At 31.8% G+C, this 19,608-nt stretch overlaps 1 protein-coding gene across 1 annotated transcript in view; it reads left to right on the top strand.

Annotated features, from left to right (window-relative positions):
• The window catches only part of LOC145255820 (ileal sodium/bile acid cotransporter-like), a 65,919-nt gene extending 46,543 nt beyond the window's left edge, over positions 1–19,376 (top strand). The window contains exon 3 of the mRNA XM_080114573.1: positions 9,195–19,376. Within this exon, the coding sequence (XP_079970699.1) occupies positions 9,195–9,838 (644 nt within the window). The 3' untranslated portion in view covers positions 9,839–19,376. The remainder of the gene's footprint in view (positions 1–9,194) is intronic.
• Positions 19,377–19,608: the final 232 nt, after the last annotated feature.

The following is a 19,608-nucleotide window of genomic DNA, read 5'->3' as shown; positions in this document are numbered from 1 at the left end:
AGAATACCAAGTGCTGTATATGCTCTCCACTTATCTCAGCATTGTTTCCAATCGTTCTGGATTTTTCCTTGCTACTGGAATCCAGCAGTGTCTATTCTGGAGAATAGCGCAACCCTTGCTTCATAATTACATGTGCATCTATCCTTATAGGGTATATCTATTGTCTCTCAAGACTGAATGGAGGACGTGAATGAATAGTGGATAGGCATGGTAACAGACTAGTATTAGAAATAAGGATGCAAACACAAGATTAAAGCTGAACTTCATATTTTATACAGTATAAAATATTGAATTCTGCTTATTTATACCAAATGAATATGGTGGAACACATCGAGAAAAATATCTTTGTTCAGCTTTAATGCTGCGTTTGTGTCCTTATTTCTATTAGTCTGTTGTCATGCTTATCCAATATTCCACTAATCTGATTTTTCATTTAGTTTGAAATCTGTCATTTCATATTTACTCATTTATAATGTGTTTGTATACACTTTCTTTTCATTTCACAACTTCGATTCTAGAAACCAAAAGCCCTCCCCCACCTCATTCCTGAGGCTAACACTTGATCTCTGTATGATATATATATAGACATCCACGTGTTTCATTAGAGTTCTCCTTTATCTTTCAAACGTAGAGTTAGTAAGAACTATGAACATTAATTTGCTTCTCCCCAATTGACCAATTAACTGTTATAGTATGTCTTTCTTTTGGTCTCTTATTCTTAGGAAATTCCAGGACAATAATTCATCTATTCTGGTGGAATATCTGACTTAGTGCTGTTACTTGAGGCAAGATCTCTTGAGAAAAGTGCACTATTTCTTGTATAAGCCAATGTGTAGATATGCTGAAAGGATCTCATTTGGGCTTCAAATTACAATGTTATTTTGAATATTTGGTCAGAGTGTACTTGCAGAGAGAGATATCCTCATGCTAGATTGCCTTGACAAACCTTATACAGAGAAATTGAAAACATTTGAGGATAATGTCTAGCTAGCATTCAAATTCTCTATCTACTTGTATAAATTCTCCCTTTCTTTTCATTTTACTTCAGTAAATTCTCAAAAATCAAGGAAACCCCTTTCTGGGGCTAACGCTTGATTTCTGTATGAGATACATAAATATTTGTTGCCTGTGAAAATAAGTAATTTAAAAAAAATTATTTTCCAGCATCAAAAATATACTTCAACTAGCAGAAATTCAGTCCAATCAAATATAGATTTTTAATAAACTTGTTTAGAAATGTCATAATTAAGTACATTTAATAAAATGTGCAAAAATCTGTCCATTTCTTTCTCCATCCTAATTCAGTAAGTTCTCAAAAGTCAAGGGGACCCTTTCTGGGGCCAACACTTGATTTCTGTATGAGACACATAAAAATTTGAGCATTCAATCATGATTCTTCTCTACCTCTCAAACACTGAGTTAGTAAAACAGTTAGGAATATCAATTTTCCTCAAATAGGGAGAGGAAAATTGATATTCCTAACTGTTTTACTAACTCAGTGTTTGAGAGGTAGAGAAGAATCATGATTGAATGCCCAAATTTTTATGTGTCTCATACAGAAATCAAGTGTTGGCCCCAGAAAGGGTCCCCTTGACTTTTGAGAACTTACTGAATTAGGATAGAGAAAGAAATGGACAGATTTTTGCACATTTTATTAAATGTACTTAATTATGACATTTCTAAACAAGTTTATTAAAAATCTATATTTGATTGGACTGAATTTCTGCCAGTTGAAGTATATTTTTGATGCTGGAAAATAATTTTCAAGGGGATCTTATTTGGGCTTTGAATACTAATGTTATTTTTAATTTTTTTTTTTTTTTACACAGGCATCACCACATTATCAAGGCCAAGAGGCCACTTAAGGATAAGGGTTAAAGAGTGTACAGTAGACATTGGACAATATAGTAATCATTAGCAATGAAAATTCGGTAAATTTGATAACTTATATGAAACGGCTCATCAAGAACTTATTTACGTTAGACTTGAACACAACCATATTGTACTCAGCCGGAAAGCAGGAAAAAGGAAGACAATTCCACAGGCGTGCAGTTCTAAGAAAGAAGCTTTGTTCATGGAATCTACGTTTAGGTTTAGGCACAGATAAAGAGTGGGGGGGGGAATTATTGATAGTGTTTTCAGCTAGACGGGTGTTTCTTGTGAAAGCTTGGCGAAGGGGGGCCCATAGACTGAAGCTCAGTCGAACACTTTCCATGAAAATAACGATACATCAGAGACAAGCTTGCAACATCTCTTCTGTGAGATAGAGGTTGCAGGGAAGAGAAAAGGACATCTCCTACGAGGCTACAAAGTCTATTTTGAACTCTATCAAGACAGGACAAGTCCTTTCTAGCAGCTCCTGCCCAGATGTGGCAACAGTATTCCATCCTTGGACGTACCTGGCTCTTATATAGATAGACAATTGCATCAGCAGTGAGATATCTACTGGATCGATAGAAAGATCCCACCATTTTTCCAGCGGCCTTGGCAACAGATTTGATGTACATGTTCCATTTAAGATCAGAAGTAATGGTCAAGCCAAGAAGCTTGTCAAAACTTGAGGCCTCCTGAAGACGAGAGCCATTCATTTTAATTGATGCCAGATGTGGATCAGAATGTTGATGATGTAAAGAGAGAAGCTTGGTGTTTTAGATGCATTAAAAGTAACCAGCCACTCCTTTCCCCATTGTACTACGTGCTCAAGATCAAAGGAGAGAGAATCGGAGAGAACTTGGTCATTTACTGTCTTAGATGTGCTACCATAAATGGTAGTGTCGGCAGCATAAATGTCTATGAATGATGTAAGGATGTGATTTGGAAGATCATTAATGTAGATCAGGAAGAGAGTTGGGCTCAGGATGGACCCCTGAGGGACTCCAGCATTAATACTGTGAACTTCTTATTTCTGCCCATCAACCACTACTCTTATGAACCTATCAGAGAGAAATGATTTAATTAATTGAGAAGACATTTCCAGCTGTACCATAGTTGGAGATCTTGTGAAGTAAACCTTTATGCCATACGTTATCAAAAGCCTTTGATATGTCAAGAGCAATTGCCCTAGAAAGGTTGTCTCCATCAAGAGATTTGCTAATCCTATGAGATATAACTGTAAGCACATCGGCTGTAGATCTAGCAGAACGGAAACCATATTGAGTGTCACAAAGAAGGTTATTTTTGTTGAGATGGTTGATTATTTCTGTATTTAACACAGGTTCCAGCAATTTACTCATGATGCACAGGAGACTTATTGGCCTGTACTGAGAGGGGGATGAGCGATCACCTGAATTCTTAAATACAGGGCGTACTGATGAAATTTTCCAGGGTGATGGGAAGCTATTCTCCTTAAGACAACGTTTAAACAGTTTTGTAAGTATGGGCGCTAGTTCAGGTTAAAGTTTTTTGAGTACTATAATTGGAATACCGCCAGGGCCAGTTGCTTTACTGGAATCAAGGTTTTTGATTAGCTTGGCAACATCACGTACAGATATACGTATATCACATAGTGTGTTTTCTAATACAGGCGGAAATATTGGGGGTTGGCGGCCTTGGTTGCAAAGGGTAGAATTAGCTTCAAAGTTCTTCGCAAAGAGTTTGGCCTTGTCTGATGCTGACGAGATTACCTCAGGTCCATTGATGATAGTTGGGATAGAGCACACGCTTCTGTTCAGGATTCTGTTTGCCATTTGCCAGAACTGGTGGGAACCAAGTCGCTGCTCAGCTACTTTGGACTTAACAGATTGAGCATACAACTCTCTTACGTTCTTTATTACTTTCTTACAATGGTTGCTGGCAGTCCTGAAAGCGGCTTTAGGTTCCATACATCTATTACGTTGGAAGCAGTGGAAAAAGTGATTTCTGTGCGCAATGGCAGCAGCACATTCTGAAGAGAACCATGGCTGGCTGTTAGGTTTTTGCTGGAACTTTTTTGAGGGTATGAAACGGTCTATACCTACAGTTAACCATTCCGTCAGGTCTGATACTATAGAGGACACATCCTTTTTAAACATGGAACGCAGAGGTAGATATTTGGTCAGAATTCATTTGTAGAGTGAAGTTCTGACAAACCAGTGTACAAAGAGAGCAAAAATACTAAAAAATTGTCTAATAAGTAATTCAAATATTTTTTTCAATTTTCTTATCATTTTGCTTTATCTGAAGATGGGATATCTTACTGTATGCTAGACATTCACCTTCTATTTCAGACATTCCAACCTATAGGTCTCTTTAAGATTCTAACTGTCCTTTTAAGTGCAATTGTTTGTATTTTTTTTGTACTTGGTTCACCGGGTATATTCGTCAGGTAGTTTTTGGAATTCTTTTTCATGAGTCCGGTTGCTCCTATGATCATTAGAATAATGGAGATCTTCCTAACATTCCAGTTTCTTTTTATGTCATTCATAAGACGTTGGTATTTCATTATTTTCTCCCACTAAGCTCTGTTTAACCTAGCATCATTGGGGACACTGACTTCTAGTAGGGTTGCTTCTTTCTCCTTATCCTATCTCACTATGTCAGGTTTAACAGCTCAGTTTTCTAGGTACATAGCTGTAGGAATTGCATAGTCATAGTCACATACTTATGTGTGAATCTATGCAGATGTAAAGCTTTATATATATATATATATATATATATATATATATATATATATATATATATATATATATATATATATATATATATGTATATATATACCAGGTTAAAGGTATTCAAGAGTGATCACTCATAAATTTAATGAAGTTATTAAGAGTGCTCAATAAAAGAAGAGCGGGATATATTTTTATTAATATAAATAAATTTACATAGTTGCGACACTGGACATGGTAATGTTTCGAACAAATGGTCAGTTAAAACCAGAAGTCCTAGTCAAACGATTTAATTCTTCCACAGAAAAAAACCGTTTCCACAGAAGAAAACTATTTTGAGGACTGGTTTCTTCTGTGAACAGAAACCATTTATTAAATCGCCAGACGAGGACTTCTGGTTTTAACCGACCATTTGTCCCAAACATTAATATATTCAGTGTCATGATCATGTAAATTTGTTTATTTATATATATATATATATATATATATATATATATATATATATATATATATATATATATATATATATATATATATATATACTATCAATCACATATAAGTGTACTCTTTTTTTTTACTCTGAAATTTTCACTTTTTCCCCATGCATCAAATCTAACTGAATTTTACTTTCAGGGCTCTTTTATTTTGTTTTAAAAAATGCAACATAATTGCTAAAACAACTATGTGACAAACTTTAAAGATGGTTCTCAGGGTATGGGCCAAAAAAAAAAAACATATTCTATGTTCAGAAACTGTTATGTTACTTCGGCTCCCTTCCTCTCTCTCTCGGGCTGTCCTCCATTTTTAACACCATCTACGCTAAGGCTAATTTCCCTGTCAGAATGAGAGGGTGTGGTTGTGTGTGATAATGCCTTGACAACATTGGTGTGATTTGTCACTATGCATAGCTTTATCATTCTCTTTTCTTTCTTAGTACCACCAGCTGCTTGAAATGCAGTAGAACTGCCTTTTTATTTTACATTTTTATTTTTATTTTTATTTTCTCTTCTTTTTATGCAGTGAAATTTATTTTTAAATTTCATCTTCTGGGAAAATTCTGTAGAAATGTCAGACAGAGAGAGAAAGAATAAAAACAAATATCTTTATTTTTATTTTTATGCATCTTCTGTGTGGGAAAATATCAACTTTAATCTCACAAGTTATACAAGTTGACATTAGGGTTAGGCTCACTGATCTACATATCAAACAAGCAGAATACTTTTCTGAATTTTTTAGATGAGGATTGGTTATCCGCATTATTTGAATTCATCAGACTACTGTTCTCTTCTTGAGTGTCATCTCCGCAACGTTTTGGTTCATGTAACCTCCGACCTTCTTCAGGTATATCTTGTCGACAAATTACTTAGATTATCTATCCAGTCATGACTGACGGAACAAGAGCATGCTACCCCAGTTAAATAAATAAAGGATTCTGTTTGAAATTCCATCCAAATTCCCGAGTTCAACAGAAACATTTCCGAGTTCAACAAAATACACCTGAAGAAGGTCGGTGGTTACATCGACCGAAACGTTGTGAAAAACTGCACTCAAGATGGGAACAGTAGTCTGATGAAGCCAAATAATGCGAATAGAAGAATACTTGTACCAGGACGGAAAAAATTAAATCTTCTAATGGGCAAGTTTTCACCACTTTAATGTTTCTTAAAACAAAGAAGATATAATAATGTTAAACTATATTTGTAGAAACCTTATTCTCATTTTAATCAAAATCCATATGATTTTAATCTTAGAAAATGACTGAAATTTATTTTATTTATGGGGGCACCATATATTAAGGCCCAAAAGCCACTCGAGGATAAGAATTTTTGAGTTTGCTGAGTGGATGGTGAAACATTGAAGGGAGTAGTAATAATGGCTGTAACTGGTCAGAAATCGATTACTTAAGAGGGCGGCTCAACAAGAATTTGTTTACATTAGACTTGAATGTTATATTCAGCTTAAGGAATGTGAAGAAAAATTGAAATTCAGGTAATCTTGCTGAATTGGTTTCTTTTTGACTATGGATAAAATTCAATGCAAATCTAATATAAATATTTTCAAATGGGAGGTTGTGTCTGTATTATAAGCTCTAAGACTTCAAGGAAACTGAAATTTAGTGCATATTCATTAATTGATGTCTAATAGTTACTGTTAAAATTTCACAAAAATTGAAAGTATCTAAATTTTCATGAACGGCTTCCACCCCTCTTTTACTCCCTTTATATAAAACTAAATCAAACCAAATATAGTTCATATTTGGACCCCTCTTTGCCTAGCAGTTGTGTTCCAAAATTCATAATGATTAGTTAATTAGTTTAAGAGTAAATTCTGTACATCCAAATATATAAACATATAAAAATACCTAACTTTATATAGACAGAAACTTAATATTGTTGCATTATGATTTTCGTTTTCTTGCAATAATCTAATGAAATGAAAACTTCTTGGGTTAACTTTTTTATTTTTTGCTATTGCTTCTTGTCTGGACACATATCTTTTGTCGGGTTAAGATTCTTTCTCATGGGGTGTCATAATTGATGAACACAGGAAAACATTTGTATAAAGCATATAGTGTTTATTATATTTGATACACTTTCTCCAGCTGTGATTAACAGAGAGAGAGAGAAAGAGAGAAAGAGAGGGGGGTATGGATATAGTGTACACTGCTGACGATTCTATCAATTTACCTCTTACACTACAAATCCTTACATCGTTATTTCATCCCAGTTGTCTATTTCCTCTAACTGATTCACCAAACCATCCTTATAGACAACTCCAGCTTACAAGCATTTCAATCAATGAAAACCCTTAATCTTCTCATTTTCCATAAATCTCACTTTTAACATTTTGACTCTTTGTCAACCATTCTTGGTTTTGGTTTTCTAGCTCCAAATTTAAGTTCCGAGTTTATCTGAAGGCCAAGTTATATAATAAAGCAATATGAATGTTTATATTTTTGACAAACAATCGTGTTATTTGTATTATTTTTATTATTAAGACTACTTATTCTCATATTTTATTTATTTATTTGCGGACTATTATCCTCATCTTTATAGTTGTTGTTTCACAACGTTTCGGCCAACTATTCCTCTGGCCTTCATCAGGTTGTTAACCGTGACGAAATAGGAATGCTGAATCTTCAACTGTATCTTCAGTAATTTCTGCCTTCCATAGCAAGCATTAATTACTGCAGATAAAGTTAAGAGAGTCAGCATTCCTATCCCGTCGCGGTTAACCACCTGACGAAGGCCAGAGAAATAGTTGGCCGAAACGATGTGAAACTACAACTATAATAGATGAGGATAATAATCCATAAATAAATAAATAAAATATACAAATTACTCATCTCAAATAGAATTCCAATAATTAAATAATATTCTCATCTTGGTTATTATTTTTGTGTTTATTTTGTTGAATATAACAGCCAAGACAAGAATAACACAAATCATAAATTCTCATCTCAAAAATTCTGAAACATAATTGTTTTATTTATTCATATTTTTGACAAACAATAGTATCCTCATCATCATCTGCTTAAGGTTTATTTTACATGTGTTGGACAGTTTTTTTAGCCAAATCTTTATTTATCTCTTTTTCCATCAAACCCATTCTTCCTCCTATATTTTCCTTGGCCTATTTCTGCCAAACTCATCCTGCTACCTCATCTCTTCTACATCTACTAACCCAGAAACTTTCATAGATTCTTTCAACATGGCCATACCATCTCTCTATACTGTCCAGATTTAATCACCCTTTGATATTATCAAATATAAACCTGCCTTAAGAGTAACATTACACATCTACCATATTATTTTCATATTATGTCTTTCCATACAATGCATGTCCTCAACCTTCAATGTCCTGATTTCACTTCCATGCATCATCAAAATTAGTGTACACATCCAATAGACTCTTCTCTTGGTTTGCAGTGGTAATGCTCTGCTGCAAATTCCCTAAACTTACTTCAACCACATCTAAATCACACTAGCATCAGCTCCTCTAACTTGTTGTAATTAAAAAGATAACCTTAGAATTGTGGCATTTATAAATATTAGATATACTGTAGATAAATGTTTCATTTTTATAAATGGAATGAAAGATTCTATACTCGGTTTTCTAAAACAGGCAGTATCTCCCCTATTTTACCAAAGTGGAAGTGGGTAGATTCATTATCTATTGCTCAAGGCACCCTTACTTATGTGGGAATACTGATGAGAATGGAAAATTTGCAACAGTCTTCCTGCTCATCCGATTCAGTACCATTAAATCTTACAATTTAAAATCCTTTCTGGAAAAGGAGATTTTGTCTTGAAATATTATAAAAGAAGTTTTTAATAAAAATATCATCTTCAATTTGATACAATAAGCTGGTAAATATTTAATCATTAATTATTGAATTCTTTAATATTATCATTTTATCTACCTTTGCCTCATATGATTTTCTATCAAATCATGTCTTAAATCTGATATTGCATTGTCACTGCTTTCACATACCAAACTTTTTACACACTATACACAATGGTTCAAGCAAACTACAACACACTTTAAAAAAAAATTATTTTGCTTAATGATGTAAATTGAATTGGACTTCTTTCATTTCATTTTCAGGTATGATGCCTCTCTGGTTGTTTACCCTGGGGAAGACATTGGTTAAGGATACCATAAAAATTCCTTATACAAACATTATGATTTCTCTGGTGTCTTTGATTGTACCAGTTCTGATTGGAGTGATAATTCACCGCTGGCTGCCCAAAACTTCAAGATTCCTTAGAAGACTGGTGAAGCCAGCCAGCGTATTGTTCCTTGTGTATGTATGCACATTTGGTATGTACGTTAATGCGTTCATGTTCAAGCTTATTGACTGGAAAATCGTTGTTGCTGGCCTTGTGATGCCTTGTTGTACATTCAGTTTAGGGGCCCTTGTAGCGAGGATGTGTGGGCTCTCGTACAAATCTGGCATAACCATTGCTATCGAAACAGCCATACAGAATACAGGCATCGCTTTTGTGATGATGTTGGCTACTCTGCCTAAGCCTGATGGGGATATTGCCGCTATCATGCCGGTTATTGGTTCCATATTTACACCGTTACCATTGTTAGCAGTTTTAATTGGTTCGTATGTCCATGGAAGATGCAGTGGTACAAAGAAGGAAAATACATTAATGATCAGTGAGAATGTGAATAATAAAAATAATAAAATATCAAATGATCCTTTGCAGAATAACAATTTTATTGATAGCCATCCGACATAGTAAGAACACCCATTTTAAAAAGAGAACCTTCTCCCACACTCCAAAAACAGTAAAATGTGAAGTTTCTTGATATGATAATTTTATCAGAAAGACTTTATGCAGTAGCTCAAAAATGGTATTTTTTAAACTATTATTACACAATGAAGATACTGCCATTAAAATCAATTTAGTATTACATATTAAATAGCAAAACAAAACACTTTTTAAATTAGACATACTGGCATATTTCCAATATGGTCAGTCTGTAAAACTAGTTAATACAGACCAGTCATGTTGGACATATGCCAGTATGTCTGCTAATTTACTAATTTAAAAAAGTGTTTTTTCCCCTATTTTATATGTAATACTCAATTGATTTTAACGTCTATACATTCAGCATGTCATACTCTTCAAAAAATACAATTTTTGAGCTACTTCATACCTCTTTTCTGATAAAATTATCTCATTGGGGAAACTTCACGTTTACCATTAAGTATCTATTTATGCAAATTAAACTTTTATGGTTCCGGATGGCCCGAATAGCCTATACTTTTTCTCCATATCTCCTGAACACTATCCCAGTCTAATAATATTAAACCAGCAGTAAAAATGAGGGTGTAGGTCTAGAATATACATTTATAGATTTAAATAAATTGTTTTAAGACAAAGGAAAACATGGGAGGATGTAATAAAGATGAACCTGAGAAAAAGAGAGCTCAATAAAGATCTGGCCAGAGATGGGTTGATTTGGAAGTTAATTTCTAGAAGCTGTCCAACATATTCCAACATGTAAAACAGATGTTAAACCAAATATGATGATGATGAATGAATATGCTGATGCTCAGATTTTGCTAAAAAAGATCACGTGTTGAGAATTTGGGAAAAATAACATTTTTTATTTTATCTCCCACTTCCTCATAACCTTACTCTCGTTGGATTAATTCCTTCTAAGAATTGACTTGTTGCTGATACAAAGGAAAAGAGGCCCGTTATGGTTTGTTTGCATCCACATCTTATTTATTTCTTCTCTGTCCTGTTTTGGCTACTGCTACGGGTTCACTCCCGTTTTATTTAGGTCAATAGAATGTTTATTTTTCTTCTTTTAACAAAGCAAAAGTATGCAAGTCTTTTTCTAGTCTAGCACTCCTCTCCACATTCTCTTGATATAAGAAAATGACACACTTTAGATTGCCACAGATAATTATTTGTTTTCAGTTTAAGAACAGGAAAAGGGGAGACGATCCAGAATTTTAATGATTTTAAGTGAAACTTTTTACATCAAATTAATAAATTAACACAACAGCAAACATTAAATACCGGAACATTTAAATGATTTTTTTTTATTTTACTATTTTTATCATGAACGATTTCTTTTTTTTTTCTTTTTCTAAAATTTAATATTTATAAAGCGAACAATTTATTTTATTAATCAATATTTTTGAATAAAGTAAACCAGTCAGTTTGGGATATTTTAAAAATTTTGAAATAAAATATAAAAGTCAGTTTAGATCATTTAAAAAAAAAATTAATATATGTTTTTCTTTTCTTTTTTTTTTTTGAAAACGATAACTTTATTTTAAAAAAATTAATTTATTTTGACATGAAATATAACAGTCACTTTAGTATACTTTGAAATATATGAATTTTCTTTTTTTAAATGATAAGTTTAAATTAATTTAATTGAATAAATGTTCTGATAATTAATATTTTCTGTTGTGTTAGAGTGTTAATTTTATGTACTTGTTTTAATTTACCTATAAAGTTTCACTAAAAAATCATTAAATTTATAGATTGTCTCCCCTTTTCCTGCGTAGAACTCTTGTAAAACTGGAAACAAATGATTATCAGTGACAATCTAAAGTGCACAAGTGCCAAAAATGATGCTAAGGTATTAGATAAAAAAAAAAAAAAAAAAAAATGTGGGTCAAGTAGAAACCAGTAGAGATGATGAAAAAAAAACCAGTATGGAAAAGAATGAGTGAAAAACTAGGATAGGACATTTAGAGAATACCATGGTGCTTTATAATAGTGGCCACTTTATAATAGTGGCCACTTTATGACACATTTGAGAAGCATGACTTGAGCCCTATTAGAAAAAAAAATTTATTTTCAGAGATTTTTAAAGAAATTAAATCTTTAGAAGCACTTAGAACTGCATGCCTGTGGAACTCTGTTCCGTCTGCCTGCTTCCCTCCGGACTACAACTTGGATGTCTTCAAGTCCAATGTTAACAAATTCCTAATGAACCGCCCCCCCTTAATTAAACACTTCATCAAATCTCCACACTAACGTAATGGACTTGCAATAATCCTTATCCCTGAGTGGCTTCCAGGCCTTGATAAGTGGTGATCACTGTGTAAAAAAAAAAAAAAAAAGTGTGAGTTTTCACCTCTATAAATTAATTAGTATTCTAATATGTAGCACGAAATGAAAAACAAAACCACTTTTAATACAAAACAACGAAAGGTTTATTTTGGTGGCAGAAAGTTGGACAGTGAAAAAAATAGAAGAATTCAAGGTTCTCTGGGTGTTGTAGATCAGCCAGCAGTTATCTTCCAGCAAAGATCTTTGACACTGAAGCATCCAGTTGACAGGAACAGGAAAGAGAGAAGTCTTTGTTCGATGCTTGCCAGGTTCTCTCTGCCAATTGTGGTACCCAAGGATGCCAAAAAAGTTCCTTTGGGGGCAGATGAAATCAATACGCCCTACCAGCTGATTGGTCATTGTGTGGCCAAATCGTTTAGCATGGACATTGATTTGTGAGAGAAAATAAATCTATTTTATTTGTAACTACGACAAATCAACTTCATTAAAAAAAATACATAGAATAACATTCCGAATTATATTTGGTGATAAAAAGATGTGTTGAAAGATGCATGAAAATGCATATTTCTTGTGGAAACTGATAAATATTAAACCACTAAAACAAAAGGGTAATTAAGATGTCTGATAAAAGATATGATCCACATGCACAGATTCATGAACAATGAAAAACTAAAATTTACAAATAAAAAAAAAAGAAAATAATTATATATTTTATTTTGATCGATTAATATAAAAATAAATTATTTTTTTAAAAGTGGAAAATCAATGCAAAGAAGAAAAAAAAACAACAGATACACATATGATCTCACTGTGTAAAATTGTTGATTGAAAGAAAAAAAATGAAAACAAAAAGAAAAGATAATACGATATTGACTTCGTCCATCAAATTTAATTTACAATTTTTTTTATGTTATTTTAGTTCTTCTTTACAAGTAAAAAAAAAAAGTGTAAAAAACAAATGGTAAAACGTGTTGCATTATTTTTTTTAAATTGGTCAACTTTTGAGGTAGATACTTCAAAAGTCATAAACTCTCAAAATAGTGGTATATTTCTATAACAAATAAGTAGGTTTTTGTTGCTATTATTTAAAATTTTATTTTTTTGATGATATCATTATAAGTAACGCCATTTTGCTTGTCTATTTATTAAACTATGGCAATAACAAATACACACTATATTTGATATTTAGGTGCATGAAGCATGAGTTTAACAATGCAACCAAATGTTAAAATATTGATTGTTCTATGCCTCCATAGTTTCATAGAGAGGTAGGCAAAATGGCAACACTTATAATAGTGACATGTAATATATAAAATTTAAATTTAAAAAAATGTTTATATGCTATTGAAATGCAATAAGATTCTAAGATCATTGAGATGATGATTGATAATGTGGATCATTTAGTCTACTATTCTAATCTTCATTGTTATTTCCACATTTTAGCCCATGTAACATCGGGTCAATCTTTTCAAACTTGGGAATCTTAATGTTGAACTCGGCAAATTAAAAATTTTGTATAGGTTTTGCGAGTTCGAAAAAATGCACTTGTAAAAGTTTAGTGATTACATACGCTGTGAAAAATTATTTGCATTATTTGGCTTATTTTGACTACTGTTCTCATCTTGGTTGCTATTTTATCACTTATTTTGTTGAAAATAACAACCAAGATGAAAATATTAGTTCAACTAATACAAGTAATTCATAAAATTCTAAGAATATATGATTAAATAGTATGATTCTTTTTCACTGTTATTTCTCTTTTGTAAATTCTTTTTTTAATTTAAGACATTGTGACTATTTTTCAAATGCATACTTATATGAAATAAACAATAATATAAAATTTGAATTCAATATGTGAGATTAAGTTATATTATTTTATATTTAGCTAGATTATTTCATATTAAATTATAAAGATTACCAGTGATAAAGGACATCTCCTTCACAGATGTAAACTCCTCGGTTCAATAACTGGTCAAGGAGAACCTTCTTCAGTCCATGTCCAACCCCTAACAACATCTTAGGAAGAAACCAGGTCACGGTTGTGAACCAGTAGGCTAGAGAATGGCCTCTTCTTATTGTCATGCTCTCCCTTCTAGCTCAGAAGCACTGTTTGTCAATAGAATATATTCACATACCTGTAGACATGAATTGGGCGCCCAAAATCTGCTATTGTCAGATAGGTCTTGAAAATGTCCAAACAAGGACGATGCAATGCAGCACTTTCTTATTTGTCCTCTTCTACATAATCAGCTTTAAAAAATCTCAAAGAATTCAATAAAAATATAAAGGATTGCATAAAGAAATTTGAAACTATTGCATAACAACATTCTTCAAAAACATAAAAAAGAAGAATTTCTTATAAACTCTAAAAGTATTCATTTTAATTTATTTTTAAAACATAATTAATTACAAATATACATGCATTGTTTGTTTGTTTTTTTCATTTGTTTTTAATAAAATAAAATTTTTATTTGCAAGTGCAAATGGGGAAAAAATGAAAAGTTACAATATTAAAGTGAACTTCTTTTAAAGAGAAGAATTTTAAATTGGAAAATGACAATTATTTCTGTATGAATTTCATTAAACAAAAAAGTATATCAACGTTTTGGCATACAGTCACTTATTCAACATTTGTATACCCCTTTTTTTTTTAAGTTATGAAATTTTAAGTTAAAATAACATGAAAATCATGACCAATAATAAAAAGCTTCAGAAGAGCCTTATAACTATTTTATTAAACTCATCAAAGCTAAATGTTTTTATGAATCAAATCATATTAATCATTATAGATGCATAACTTTTTTTCCCATATTTTAAGTTGTATATAAATTACCTGGGAGCAATAGTAAATAAAATGGTGGTCATAAAACATTGTCATTGTTAAAATGATTTCAATTGTGGTGGGAATTCTACTGAATGATTTTATAGTTTAAACATAAATAATTATAAGAGCGTGATGTAGTTTACTTGCAGCATTGTATGTAATATATAAATAGTTTATTAGAAAATTATAACAATGTAAGATTATACCAGGTTGTAAGAAAGAAAAATGAAAGTGGATATTGAATAACAAGGCGATTTTCTTTTTCTTTTTAAATGAAATCTTACTTCATTCCAGTTTTCTTCCTGATATGGAAAAAAAAGAAGCACTTGACAAAAGGGTTATATTCTTGAAATATCATGACCTTCCAGTCATATTATATGACTATAGTAATTGAGGAGAAAATATGGCAGCAAGTAAAATTCAAATATCCTTGTTAATTAACATTCAATATTTTTTTCTTATAACCTGGTATATTCCAACATTGTTACAGCCTTCTAATGAACTATCAATAAACAATTATGCTTGGTTCATATAAATATAATTCTAGTAATAATACATACAGTGTCTCCCATTAAAAAATATGTTGATGTAAAATGATGTATCCAATAACAACAGATACACACACATAAAAAATAAACAAACTCTGCTAACAATTCTTAATTTTCCTTTGAAGAAAAGATTGATCTCGAAATATCGGTCATTTATAAGATGTAAGCAAAAAAAGAAATAAAAGCAATTTACATCTATATCTAATGTCAAAACAACGGATTGTGTCAGCCTCCAAATGAAATATTATTGAATATAGCCACAATGCTTAAAGCAAACTACAACACTTTCTTATAAATAATTATGCCAATGTTACAAATTATTGCTGTGTTCTTTTCATTTAAAAATAAAAACTTCCCTATTTTATGTTTATTTTTAAATTATAATTTAAAGGTTTATTTTATTGTACTCATATTTACTCTGCCATTGTTTTATTTTTTATTTAATATAATATATTGTTGTGTCATATTATAACAACTTATGATATTTATTCCTATTGTTTTTTTTTATTATAATTGTTGTTATTAATTAACAATAGTGGATATTGTTGTATAGGTTGGCCCATTTAAAAGTAGCGCGATCTCTCTAATCTTTCTCTTAACAACCAACTGACACCACAAGACAAAAAATGCAATTCTTTTTCCAACAAGGTGGCGCTACATGCCACATGTCTCACAGATCACTGACATGAGTTCATGACATGTTTACGGAAGAGAGAACAATAAGCATAGGGTTATGGCTGTCACATTCCCCGGACTTGTCATCATGTGATTTTTATCTTTGGGGAACTTTAAAACAAAAACTTTATGCAAATAATTCTCACAATCTAGACCAACTAAAGGAGAACATTACCAACGCTATCAGGAGAATCACCAGAGAAGATTTACAGGCAATATCTGCAAACGTTGTTAAACGTGCTCAGAAATGCATAGATGTCAACGGGGAGCACTTCCAGCATCTACAGGTACTTTAAACAATGCTACGGGTAATTTAAACAATAAAAGGATGTTCCTCCTCTCTACTTTTCTGGGCTACTTTTAAGTGGGCCATCCTGTATAATAGGTTTGTTTCTCTTTTGTGGATCTCCACTTTCTGGTCAGGAATTATCTTGTGTAGATAATGGCAGTAGATATACTTCATTCTGTGAGTTATTGTGTTATAAGTTTGATTTTTCCAGCAGTAACTTTATCATAAACCTATTTAAACATGTGAAGCCAGTAGTATAAAACTGTACATTTATTTAATACACATTTCTTACTCAAATTAATCTCACCGGTCACATGCACTTGATGGAATCAAACACAGTGCTTTCAGATATTAAGTATATATTTTTTTAACATTGGTTGTAACTGACATGTGATGTCACATGATGTGGTAGTGAATTTTCAAAGCTTCCAGAGATTTACTATATTTTGACACCTCTGTTTCTTTATGAATAATACGATTATACAGGGTGAGGGCAGAGCAACTTGCATTTTTGTGTTTTAATTGGTACACAAATAAACAAGTTGCTTTGCCCTACCCTGTATTATTTTACTATTATTTATTAATAACTAGCCAAGGTGGGGGCTTACCTGGTTGGAAAATGCACTTAAATATATTTTAATTCATGCTGATTTCATATTTATTATTAGAGTCAATTCTTTATTAAATATTATATTCTACCTAATATATATTACTGATTTAAAAAGTTTTGTAAAAAAATAGCTTGGGTGCTATCAGCTAGAATTGAAACCAAAACATTTAGCACTCCAGCCACGTTCCCTACCATTTGAGCTATCGACAGATAAATAAAAAAAAGGTCTAAAATTAAACTACTTCAAGCTATGAATGAATTTGCACATGCACAAAAATAATAGAAATATGTCGGTAATTTAAAATGATCATTTTGCATTTCAGCTTGCCAACATATTTCTTTACATGGTATTCATCCATCCAAACAAAGATTTTACTTGTTATAAACCATCCTTGGTGTATGAATACTATTTCCTGTTAATTTCAGTGTTATGTGACCAGTAGTTTAAGATTTTATCGATTAAATATTTTCACACACACATACATACATACATGCATCTATTGCTTTATTTATATAGATAAATACAGTAATATTAGTATTAACTATTAGTAGTTATATTTACTAGTGAGAACAAAAATGGTATCAATTTTAATTTAAATTTGCTGCCAAGAAGAAAGAAAAATATTCTGAGTCAAATAAAATATTTTTAAAAGGAATTAACTTGAGTTACATTTTATTACGTTTAAGAACATGGTAACACGATCCACAAAACAAATTGGCTATTCAAATTGAAATATAAATTTTGTTAGGAGAAAGCAATCGATAAGAAAAATAAAAACATATGTCGACTTGACTTTATTTATATAGAAGATACTTTTGCTGAGAGAGAGAGAGAGAGAGAGAGAGAGAGAGAGAGAGAGAGAGAGAGAGAGAGAGAGAGAGAGAGAGATTATAAACGCAATTTCACTTCCTACTTTTCAGACCACAAATGTAACTATCACTGTCAGCTATATCTCTTTATCTCTTATTATCATTTCTCTAATTAACCCCTATTGTGTTATCCCTCATATAAGAAAGTTATGCCTATGTACTTGTGAATGACTATCTATGATTTCCTTTTTCATATAGTATGGATTTTTACCTGTTTGACCCCAACAGACACAAACTTCTGATAATGTATAGCTACTCTCTGCTGACTCAACCCAGTTCTGATATAAGGTCGGATTGTGTTAAAATAATATGAGTACGATGAAATAAACCATTAGATTATGAATACAAAAATTAATACTATACATTGTTTTAAACAACTTTAGCTTCTTCCATATTATCATTTGTAACCATTGGAAATTTAAACCCTTTCTTTTATAACAAGCTACCTTCGTGCTAATACTGAGCTTTGAAGGTTCGGTATGATTATTTAAAAGTTCAACTGTGATATTAATGTTTGTATAAATGTGAAAATTAAAAGGGTTTCAAAAACCTACTTTTTGTTTTCAGCAATTTTGCAGATAGAAATTGTCATTCTAAAGCTCAAGGCTACTGGAGAGTATGTCCACATGTTAAAATTGCCTTTATATGTGAATATGTTATACATATATATTTTACAAGAAAAATATTTTTTAATTAAAAGTTAAAAAAAAAGAAAAAATAGAAAAGAAATCGTTAATAACTATTTTCATGTGATAACTTTTAAAAAAAATTTAATTTGAAGAATAAAAAAAGTGATGTCAAAAACATTGAGAATATACGAACACGTTAGTTGAACAACTTGAACACAAAGCGTGGCTAAAGAACTTTATCCTAGGCCTCCAATATCAACAGAGATTAGACCATTCCTGTAATGGTCCGGTCCCTGATGATTTTGCGGTGGGAGTTTAGTTCTGTGCAGTTTTAGGAGGGCTACCCTCCCAGGCTTTGCCTTCACTCTTTGAGAAGGAGTTAGTTTTATTGCTAATCGCCTGAGCCGCCCTCACCGGGGAATACCGACGGGGCTGACCACTTTATGCAGGTCAGAGTGCCTCTGAATCCCACTTTCTGATCCTGGTGTCTAAATTCTTACAGTGGGAGAGAACTAAATATCTACGACTTGAACACAAAATTAATTATTTTTGTTTACATAAGATTAGTTTAAGGTTTTTTTATGCAAATATCACCTAAAAAACTGAAGTGAAAGGAAGATCAGTTAATCTTAATAATTTTAAAACGGTTCTTGTTAAAGGTCTGTGCACATTCTTGGTTGTCCGTATAAAGGCAATTAAAAAAAAATCTTGTACAACTGAAAAAGAATTTTTTATATCTCAACATATAATGTAATTGTGTAAATAAAGCTGATGTGTATTTCAAGGTAATGGTGTTTTGCTTTCTTTGCTGAATAAAGAGAAAAATAACACCCATATGATAATATGTTAAGGCAATGTCATCTTTGTATGTACATTATCACCTTCTACTCCCCATTTTTTTTTATTAAATGGGATCGTCCAATCACCAATAATGCAATACAAATAATAAAAATTACTTTTTGAAATTAGGGATTTTATTTTACCTGGATATAAGCGTTGTGTAATTTTGACTTTGTAAGTT

Source organism: Euprymna scolopes, chromosome 1 (assembly GCF_053919585.1).
Source record: "Euprymna scolopes isolate OS-2025 chromosome 1, ASM5391958v1, whole genome shotgun sequence".
NCBI classification, from domain to species: domain Eukaryota; kingdom Metazoa; phylum Mollusca; class Cephalopoda; order Sepiida; family Sepiolidae; genus Euprymna; species Euprymna scolopes.
Note: the sequence above shows the minus strand (reverse complement) of the source record. Positions and strands in the feature narration are given on the sequence as shown.